Source organism: Solanum verrucosum, unplaced genomic scaffold (genome assembly GCF_900185275.1).
Source record: "Solanum verrucosum unplaced genomic scaffold, falcon-dt-bn FXZP01000049.1, whole genome shotgun sequence".
Lineage (NCBI taxonomy): Eukaryota > Viridiplantae > Streptophyta > Magnoliopsida > Solanales > Solanaceae > Solanum > Solanum verrucosum.
This window is the reverse complement of record NW_026020221.1, coordinates 5,354,632-5,366,330: the sequence shown is the minus strand read 5'-3', so window position 1 is coordinate 5,366,330 and position 11,699 is coordinate 5,354,632. Positions and strand designations below refer to the sequence as shown.

Genomic DNA, 11,699 nt, shown 5'->3' with positions numbered 1-11,699 from the left:
AATGTATGCATTATCTAAGAATTTAATTATTTCTAAGAAATATGATAAATTCGTTCCAACGATTTTATTTTATTTACAAAAAGTTAAAAATTTAGTTGTGATATACTATGTCTTGATGATGCTTGATTTAAATAAAAATAATCAATTAAAAAGACATAAGTTATTTTGAACATGAAAATTCATTCTTGACATTCTTAAAATAAAAATACAAATTAAAATACGAAGTAAAGAATTATTTTTTTAAAAATATTTATAACATTTTTTTAATTTTAAAAAAATTTATATATGATGAAAAAAGTTATATTAAAAAATCAATGTATAATCTTTTATAAACAAACACAAAACAAAATATCTAAATTCTCATATTTCGTATATGTCATTCTATAAAATACATACAGAAAAATAAAAGGTTCAAGAAATTAATAGGCAAAATTTTACGATTTTTTTATTTGTAATTTCATTAACTTCAATTTCTTCCATTTCATTCAAAAATTAATTCGAATTTTTCTCACCACATTCATTTTATTTTTTCTCTCAAATAAATAATACCATAAAATATGCATATTAGACATTTTGGGCAAGTCTTAAAAATTCTTTATAACTCTGACAAATGAAGTAACGTAGAGGAGGAAAAAAGAAAGTCGAAGGAATTTTTTTTAAAATAAATGAAAAAGAGTAAGAAGATGAAAGAAAATGAAATAGTTAGGGTATGAGTTCCATTTGTACATTTCGCAGCCAACAAAAGCCTCATACAAGTGGTTTTCTTTTTTGGAGGGAAATACAAGTGATTTTGAAGGCAAAGGGACATTTTCATCATTTACCCATATCTTGACAATTCGTGCCAAAATTCTGTCTTGCCAATTAGCACTACTCTTAATTTATAATCTTTACTATGAGAACCAAAGAGAATAATTAGTAGAGTAATATTACAATTGATATTACAAATAACTTGGCAAGTTGCATATTATAGTAGACAAGACATTATGGAAGTAGATGAATCTCTTAGACCCATGTGAATTGCATGGAAAAAAAAGAGGGATCAAGTTGAGAAAAGTGGTTGGGGCTGCCACATTATTAGGTTTTTATTCTTATTGATTTTCGATTAAATTAAATTTACGATATTTAATTTTTATTATTAAAAAAAAAGCTTTCCTTATAAAAGAAAAATCGACCTCATTTGGAAATGATTTGAAATCAAATTAATTTGAACTTGAAATTTTATTGTTTGGGTATGTAATTAAGAATTATTATGTTATATTTTTTCTAATAACCATGAAAATAAAAATTCCATAAGTTGTCATGAAAACTATCAAAATTTTCTCAATTGTTATATAATCTTATCGAATGAACAAATCATAATTCATAAACAAGATATCAGAATATTCTAAGACGATGTAGTGATAAACTACATGTCTTTATGTTCCTTTCGAAAATAAATACCAGTAATTACAAACGTTCAAATATGCACATAATTTTATAAAGATCTATTAATCAACAATAAAAATTAATAGCTATACTTTAATACTATAATTCTTTCACCTTGGTACACACAATCTTTTCATGAAATATGAACTTTATTTTATTTTTTACAATATTTAAAATGATCCTATTTTTCAAAATAAATTTATGAATCAAGTTTTATATTTAAAAAGTTTGGAATCACAATTTTGTCGAATTTGAAAATTTGAAGTCATGATCCTAAATTATATATCTAAATATTGATCAGAATTTTAAATTAAATGCCCAAACACCTATTTATATTCTGTCTATGAAAAAATATCACATAAATTAAGACGGTGAAACGCTGGAAGTAAAATATTCTTAGGTGGAGTCGTTGCAGGGCTATTTTTGTCAATCGATAAAGACATTTGTAAAAAGTTGAAAAAACCTCGGATAATGATTTTGACAGGCAGTGGCAGATAACTTAATTATAGTAAAAGTAGAAGGGTATTTTACTCAGACTCCGTCCAAATAATTAAACTTTTAGCAAGTTGATGATCAACTTGCATGGCACCAAACGTAAGCAATTAGCTAAAACGCCAACTCAAATTGCTATAATTTTGTCTTCAAAAAGTTGATATTTTCTCCCAAGATTTATATCTAACCCAACATGTACACAACAACTAGGAGTGACAAATAAGTGGATAAGAAATTAAAATAATTATAAATCATAAATAAGCAAGTCGAATCAAATTGGATATGAATTGATAAAAAGTAGTAGTTTAGATAAAATTAACACAAATAGATAGGTTGGAATGGTTTCATAAATAGTTAGGTGAAAAGACAAATCAGAGATGTGTTCGATATGAAAATATTTTCTAAAACAATAAATGAGCTTTTTTTTTTTTTTTTTGTATTCTGTATACAAAATATTATTCTGATTTCTTTTTATATATAATCTAGATAAATATTAAAATTAGAGGAGGGGTGTGGTGTAGTGCCAGTGGGATAGGATGGGAGCTACGTCAAAGTGAAAATGAGGTATGTTGAGATGGAAGAGGACGCATTAATGGAAACTGTCACTCAGTAAAATTTTGTATTTTCTACTTTCATTTTTTTTTGAATCATTTTTTTAATTTTTAAGATATTTTTTGACCAATCAAACATGAGATAAATTTTAAAAGTACTATTTTTTTCTATACTAAACACACCCTTAAAGTCAAATAAGTTTATACTTTCAAAAAATAATTTAATTTTAAACTTTTCATATTAATCTGAGAGAAATAAGTTTTAAATCATATATAAATAAATATTTATAATTTATTTTAAATTATAATTTTAATTTGTTTCCAGTCAAATAACGTCACTCAAATTAAAACGAAATAAATAGGTACACTCATAATTTATATGTGTGTATACATTTTGTGTATATATATATCACACTCCATTCTCATTTCTCTGTCTCTCTTATCAAACAAAAACAAAAGAGACAATGACTTCTACACTCCAACTCCACCGAATCAACAACCATAACGCCGCCACACTCGCCGGGAACTTCCCCATGACGACGACGACGACGACCAACAATGTCTCCGTCCCCGATAACCACCTCCATTACCACACCCACCCCGTGAGTCCCAACAACAACCAGTGCTGCTCCGCCGTAATCCGGTCAATCTCCGCCTCCATCGACACCGTATGGTCGATAATCCGCCGCTTCGACAATCCGCAAGCCTATAAAAACTTCCTTAAGAGCTGCCACGTCATCGTCGGCGACGGAAAAGTCGTCGGTTCTCTCAGGGAGGTCCACGTCATCACCGGCCTTCCGGCGGCTTCGAGCATTGAGAGGCTCGAAATTCTAGACGACGAGAAAAAAGTGATGAGCATTAGTATAGTCGGCGGCGATCACCGGCTGAATAATTATAGATCCGTGACGACGCTTCATCGGACGGCGGCGGATGACGGCGGCGACGGCGATAGGACGGTGGTGGTGGAATCATACGTTGTGGATGTTCCGCAAGGGAATACGAAAGAGGAAACACGTGCATTCGTTGATACAATTGTACGGTGCAATTTGCAATCGTTAGGACAAATCGCGGAGAACTTGGAAAAAGCTAAGAGTATTTGACTGTCTATCGAAAATAATCTTTCTATATTAACGTATGCGTATGTGTTATTACGCTGGATAATATTGTTGTTGTTGTAAGAGTAATTAGCTAATTGATCGTTATGATTAATTAATTACTGATTAAATCTTTGTACATTTCATGATCTATTTTATTTTCTTTTTTGGTTTTTTTTTTCTTCATGAAGACTGAGAAGTGAAAAGTTGATAATTTTGAAGAGTGTAATTAAAGTTGGTTATTCTTGGAGTTGTTTCAATATGAAATAGCTAGTACTGTTTGTACATTGTGTTATAATGACTATATGGTGTATATTCAAAATTATTATTTGTCTGATTGATTCAGATTCATATGTATTATAAGTCTTTTATATTGGTACGAGAAGGAGCAATGTGCTTTCTTATATAATTTTGGTAATACGTATTTTTTGAGATTGGATTATACTTTTCGTATTAGTCCACATAAATTTTGTTGTATCAAAATTTTCTTAATAACGAAGTAATCTTATTCATTTCACCGTATTAATAGTGATATGCATTTTGTATAGTATCTTTAAGTCACCATCAGATAAATTCGAAGCTGCAATATTACATGCATTTCATGATCAGCACATATTGCAGACTGAAATAATACTATCTATCTTAAAGAGTGAAAGCTTTAAAATATACTTTCAAGTGCTGTAATTTTTTGAGTTTTATATTTAAACTATTAGGTATGCGAATTTTCTATCTGACTAGTAATAAAATCAGAATTTCACTATCGAAATTTAAAATATAAAAAAATTGCGAATTTTCTATCTAACTAGTAATAGAATCAAAATTTCCCTATCGAAATTTAAAATATAAAAAAGTAATCATACATAATATATAAGATAGTTAAGTATTTCATGTTCTGTTATATATATAAAATTGTCCTTATATATAAAGTATACATTTTTTAATAATAAACCTTCAGATAAACCTCTTGTGCACCTGATTTAGTCGCTCCTTTTACTTAATGAACACAGTGCACAAATATTAATTTTTAATTTCCATATAGTCTAATTATTTTAAAGGGTTTACCAGTTGTGAACTTCACAAATTGGCATTGAATATAATTTATCCATACTACTAATTGCATTTTTTTAAAAATAAAATAAATTGCTAATCTTTGGACACTGAACCTGCTGGTCATGAGATGGGTACCCAACAACTAATTCCTGGATTTAGTTTATAATATAAAAAAATATGGTATAATTAATCTAATTTATTCTGTTATAACTAATTATCTACCTTATTTTTTCCAGATAATTAGATTCACTTGTTTGTTCAAAATCTCATTATGTCTGCAAAAGATGATAAAATTAGTCTATAAAAATATAAGTTATTCATACCATCTATTAATTCACTAATTTTATCCTGATTCGTTCAAATCAACTCATCCAAATCGTGATAGAAGAATCAAAAGCTGCAAAACAGTAAAGTACCAACTTGCAATTAAATCAAAGGCAAGTTGTATTTTTATTTTTTGATATTTTTATGGGATTTCTTGCCTCTCCTTTATTTTAAATTTCCCCCATAAATATTATATTAAATGTTGTGATCGGCAAAAGAAAGAAAATATATTTTCCAAGTTGGTTACCAAGTGGGCAAGGAGGCTTTTATTGAATTTCAATTTGTTTGCCTACTAGTATTAGTCAATAAAAAGCCTCTAGATATAATTGTAATTTCATTATATCTTAATATTATAATTGTAATTAATTATTTGCCTCTAGATATTCATATATCTCTGTTACTTTATACGTTTTGCATTTTGCTATCTTATTATAATCATAGTTTTCTGCAATTTTGCTCAAAAGTTTTTTTTTTTGAGTCGATGATCTATCAGAAACAATTATTTTATTCTATTAAAGTATAGTAAGATTTGCGCACATCTTATCATTTTCAAACTCTATTTATAAAATTACACCAAATATATTATTTAATAAGGCGATTTACCAATAGATCCAAATGTAATATATTGTGGTGAAAAATGTACTTGTCATCTTTTAATTGAATTGTACGTAGATTATTATTTATTTCCAAAAAATATTTTTCTTATTTTATCATATGATTATATATTGAAATGATTTTCTGGTTAGTTTTTGAAGATAAGTTTTTTTTAGTCACAATCATTTTTATTAAAGTGAAATATGTGTCCAAACATTACTTCGACTTTCACATACTATTATTTTTTAACTTCAACTTTAATTATTATATTTTCAAATTTCAACATGTCCAAACAAATTCTGACATTTTGTTCATTTAAAAACCTCTAAACATTTGGTTAATCGATTAATTAAATTGGTGATTAATTTGTTTCACCTTTAACATCTCTAATCAAATATTCATGAAAGATGCTATATATTGCCGGACAGTATCTCAAGTTGGAATATATAATTACCATTAGTATTAGTCAAATAGTTGAGATTTTTATGAAGCACTTTTTATGTCATTGATTCCATCATTTGGACTAATTAATTAAAAAAGATAAAGTTCCTATATAGAGTTTTGCATTTTGTCATTGATGCCATCATTCATATATTATACCAAAATATTGAAAATACCCCCAAATTCAGTATAAATTATTTGTTTCATTTCTGAGCTATCCCTAAAAAAATCTTTTTACTTGACTAGCTGAACTTAAATACATCTCCAATCTTGCAACATATATAAGTGAAATACACCCCTAAATTTCTGTCAAATTTAGAGGTGTTTTCAACACTTCTCTCGATTTTTTTATCAAGAGCATCATGCTCCTAGAAGAGTTTGAAACCACTTGTTATGTCATGTGGCAGATCGGAGTTGTATCTAAGCTTAGTTTAATCAATTAGAGGAATGTTTTTAAGACAGTCAATAGATCGAGGATAAAATTAATACTTTTTGTCAAATTCAAAAGTATTTTCAATATTCTCTCTAAAATAATAAGATGTTATTATTAATTTGTCGTACTTGGTAGTCTTAGTAAAGCTACAACAATAAATAACTCTTTCTAACAAATTAAATTTGATATGCACTATAGTAAATTTGGTCAAACGTCACAACTCACAAAATATAATTTTGGACCACGTTTAGAAATGTACCCAAAATTACCCAACAACAATGTTTTCTAAGTAGTAGTTAAGGATACATTTTTCAAGTGGTTAAGGCCTAATATGTTGTAGTGATGTTAACTGAAACTAAAGCTAAGTAATTACACTTGTCACAACTTTTTTAAATAATCAAATGATATTAATTTTAACTAATATTTTAAAATATATTTTTTCATTATATTGATATGAAAAAAATATAATTTGTGTGCATGTAACTTAAGATTTACAAGGAGATCAAAACATCAACTGCATCGCCTTTATCAAAATTCACTCCCGACAAAGCCTTCTCTTCAGATTAAAGATGTCTCTGACTTTATTCTCCCGGCAAGAAAAATGTTTTTACCAATCTAACTAACCATTCAGACCTTCTTCAACTCCAAGATGTGATGAGTCGACATCAAGGTGAACGATGGTTAGATACAGAGGCGGCTTCCCGGCTTAGATCGAAAGGAAGGACTTCACTTTCTGATCATTTTTTAGGCTATTTTGGAATTTCGAAAGCAACTACAATTCTACAATTTCCAATTGACCAAGTAAGACCACACTTGTCATGAGTCAAGTCAATCAGACTCAACGACCGGGAGTAGCAAAATGAAATCATATATTTATAGTTTGAATAACATTAAATAAAAAATTTGGACCTCCTTAACTAGAAATTAATCACAAAAAGAAATTACATAGAGTCCTCGGAACAAGTTCTTGAGAAATATATATATATATATATATATATATATATATTATGCTCAAAGTGTTAATTAATTAAGGATACAAAAGTTTAGCATATAAAAGCTCATTCCAAACATCTTGAAGTCCAGGCAAACACCAATGTATACAATCAGCATAACTTGAAGGATTTGCCTTTTCTTGTGGACTTAAAGGTCCCCATCTTTCTTTGTAAATTGATGTATGTGCATCTCTTCTTGGCATTGACAATTGAGTTATGTTGAGAAATGTAATTGGCACTTTTGATTTGCTAAATTCTTCTTTAATTACTTGCATTATGCTTTTTCTACTATCTGATCCCCAATAATTTGGATCCTCTATCATTTTTGTCTCATTGTAACAATTTCCATTTGGATCTCCTCCCCACTCTTTGCTCCTAATAACAAGCCAAAAAAAATAAAATTGTTAGTAATATTTACAGATTCAGAATTTAGACGTGGTGAGTTCTAATCAGGGACGGGTTATAGTTAAATTGTCAATTCAGTAAATATGAGTTGCTCTGGTTCAAATTTTGTGTTTGTGTTAAGAAATTCACTTGATACGTAGAAATAATCTGTCTAGAATATAGTAAGTAAAAGAAATTGTTATCAAGACTTTATGAACTTAAAATTCTGAATTATGAGTTGTGAGAATGGATATTTCTAACTCTATCTATGTTTATTTTTGCACACTATAAGACTCGACTAGGGATGTCAGATGGATGAGTTGAACTGAATTTAAGCAGATCAACATAAGTTAAGTTAATAAATAGACAGATCATTAATCCGTCCGCAAGTTAGGCTGAAATGGGTTGTGTCAAGAAGGGCTTCATGGATCATAACTCAATCCACCCAACTCTTGTCAAACTATAATTTCTTTGATTTTTTAGTTTACCATTCGATATTGATATTCATATTAGAGTCTGACTTGAATTTGTTTTTACACAATATTACAATTGTCTATTAGTATACAAACTTACCATGCATGAGAAGGTGACATGCTTGTAAAAAAGACCCTATTTCTTTTTGGATCCATATTTTTATTTATCCATCTCAATAAATTCTTCATTCCCATACGATAAGCATCATTAGTTGGCACATCTTCAATATCTTTTATATTATCATCATCAAATGTCCCATTCCTAAAAAAAAACGTAAAACTATGTGTTAAGACATAATTAATAATTAAAAAATTTAATGAATAAGAAAAAATATTATTTAAAAAATTACAGAATCTTGAATGTACGGCCAGACATCCACCAAATATAAGTATTGAACACCAAAATATCGACTCCTTTCCAGTATTTTCCATGTGTATCGATCGAATTTTTTCGAACTATTCGATCGGGTACCCTATGTTTTCCAGGACTATCTGCATTTGATTCTAGTAGAAATGGTGCCCAGTAGAATTCAATTGTTGCATTATAATCCTGTATATGTATAATGAATCCAAGTTAAAAATAAATGTAATTAATTAGTAATGAATCCAAAGTTAAATGTTTGTACTATATATAGTAGAATTTCCACATGATGTAATATATAGTATAAGTTTATGTTCACACGTGTCAAAAATATTTATACGATCAGGTTATTTAAAAAGTAATTCTATGCAAAATTATTAATTATATAAAAATTTATTTATACTATCAGTGTATATATAAGTACCTTTGCTGTGAAGATGGTGAACGAATCGACTTTATCGAGGGATTTAGCGTCGTTTGGTACGATTTTATGGAGGAGGCAAACCATAGAAGTGAATTGTCCTCGATTTAAAGAATCACCAACGAACATCATCCTCTTCCCTCGAAGATTTTCTAGCATCAACGATGCATTGAATCTGCCCAGATTATAACATATAGTTTAAATTCATAATAATAATGAGCTATTCATTAATTTTAGAACAATTATGTGTAAATTTCTAATTTTCTATGGTAAAGTATATATTAATCGGTATATTGATTAAGCTACACTAATAGGGTAAAAAAGAAATTTTATATTCTTGAAAATAAAATAGGTTCTTTGTTATAATAAGTAAAAATGATCCGATAATATAAAAATTTCTAAACTGATTGTATATATCACTTGAAGCTAGGGGAGTATTGGAGCAACACTAAAGTTGTCTCTGTGCGATACATAGATAACGAGTTCGAGTTGTGGAAGTAACCACTAATGCTTGTATTAGCGTAGGTTTTCTACATTACACCCCTTGGGGTGCATGCCCTCCCCCAAACCCTGTGAGTGAACACAAAATGCTTTGTATACTGAGCTATCCTCAGCGGTATATAGGTAAAAATGATTTAATAATATAAGAAAATTCCTAAATTATGGCGTTGTATATCACTTGAAGGGAGTCTAGGAGCAACAGTAAAATTGTTTGTTTGTGAGTTCGAGCTATGGAAACAGATACTAATGCTTTGCATTAGGTTTAAGTTTTCTACATCACACCCCTTGGGGTGCGGCTCTTTCCTTCTTTCCCAGACCCTGCAATATAATTATTGAATGGTTTGTGCACCGCACTGCCCTCGACGGTATATATGATCACTTAAACTCATTAACTAACAAAAAAGTTTACAAACCTGGGAATAAGACAGTCATTAGGTTGCCATCTCCAGTAGAGATAGTCTTTATCTGGCCTACCATGTTCTTGACAAGTCACTTGAGGAAGTAAATATGGACATTCTGATTCATTATATAAAGGCCTATTTGACTCATCCCAAATCCATTTTCCATTGAATAAATTGCAATCTTTTTCACCTTCTCCAATTGCAAATGGTGGCAACTTATAATCCTTGTTCTTCTCTAACACAACAAAAAACAAAGTCAAACAACTCAAAATCAAGAATCTCCAAGAAAATGGATTTAATTTATGTGCAACGACGATAAAAGATATCACACATGCACTATTAATATAATTTAACATGTTATAGCATATCACTTTCTTTATTTTTTCAAAACACTATTAATCCACTTATTATTATGGGTGGTCACTTTTACGTAGTTATATTTTATGTGACCAAATCTTGGAATAACAAACGATCAAATTCTACCATTAGATTTCCTTTTTTTCTATTTGGATCAGATCAAGTTGGAGAGTGTCTAGATTAACATACGTCTCGAATTCAGACTATCAAGATAATCGTGTTTACGTTGAGAATTACCATATGATTTAATTGGCATGAGAAGCCATTTTATAGCTTCTTAAATTTCTCGATAAAGAATGATATGACCAACAATGATTCAAATATAATAAAAATTGATAATAATATTAATTAGAAGACAAAAAGGTGTTGATCAAACTTACTTGATGATTTAGGATTTGGCCAAATCAAGTTGGCCAAGGATGTGACTGATGGAGAAGATGGAAGGAGATAGGATGAGTAAGTAATCAAAAACACAACCAAACTTAGCAATAAGAATAGATAATTATAAAAATGAACTTTTCTAAAGATGGGCAAAGAAGGAGGCAATTCCATCTATTAAGGATTTGAAGTCAAAATTGAAGAGTCATTCTTATGTATTTTTTTCTTCGTCATGCGTAATGACTTGTGCAGTGTTGTAACTAACGCGTTAAGTATCCCATCTAGGGATCACTACGTGACGTTTTATGTTGAAGCTAACACGTTAAATATTCTGTCTCGGGAGTACATCTTATGTTGAAGCCTCTATAACACGATTAACATATTGCAAAATGAAGAGTTGAATAAGATTCATTGTACTTAAGCTAGATCATCAATTTACTAAATTAGGTCATATTTTACAATTTAAATATATGAATGATATACTAGCTTTATGTTCGTTGAATTTGTGATAAATATCAATTTCCATTATTGTGCTATTGCTGCAATTTATTTTAGGTAAGCAATTATCATAATTAATTTGTTCAAGGAAATAATCTTTTCATTAACTTTTTTAGAAATTGATAATGAGTGATTAATATGTCTTATCACTCGATAGTCAAGAAATTACAATTGAAGTCATATTTTTTACAAATACATACTTAGTATCAACGTTTTAAAAGGAATTTTCTAGACAAGTCCCACAACAAGGTGCACTAAAAACGCATTGAGCCATATTGGTGGAACGTAAGTTCTGGGCCTTCACTAGGCGTGTCCCAACCTATTGGACATTCGCTAAAGTGTGAGGCCCGACTTTATAACTATGGGTGTTTGATAAAATAAAATAAAAAATTAATTGCTTAATAAATCTCTTTGGTTTTTTTTAAAAAAACTTTACTTCCACACTTGCAATTTCTTTCTTTATGCTTCCATTTTTTTAAGCTTTTGTATTTTGCTCTATTTAATTTATTATTCTCTTTTCGAGTTAATT

At 29.2% G+C, this 11,699-nt stretch overlaps 2 protein-coding genes across 2 annotated transcripts; one reads left to right on the top strand and one right to left on the bottom strand.

Annotated features, from left to right (window-relative positions):
* Positions 1 to 2,932: 2,932 nt before the first annotated feature.
* Positions 2,933 to 3,568, top strand: LOC125831134 (abscisic acid receptor PYL4-like). Its single transcript, XM_049510317.1, has one exon. The coding sequence runs from the start codon at positions 2,933 to 2,935 to the stop codon at positions 3,566 to 3,568; it is 636 nt and encodes a 211-aa protein (XP_049366274.1).
* Positions 3,569 to 7,431: 3,863 nt separating this feature from the next.
* LOC125831154 (protein trichome birefringence-like 33) lies at positions 7,432 to 10,846 on the bottom strand. Its single transcript, XM_049510339.1, has 6 exons — positions 10,675 to 10,846; positions 9,950 to 10,172; positions 9,039 to 9,210; positions 8,604 to 8,803; positions 8,354 to 8,515; positions 7,432 to 7,771 (listed from the first exon to the last, which is right to left on the bottom strand). Exons 1-6 carry the CDS (start codon positions 10,844 to 10,846, stop codon positions 7,432 to 7,434), a joined length of 1,269 nt encoding a protein of 422 aa, XP_049366296.1.
* Positions 10,847 to 11,699: the final 853 nt, after the last annotated feature.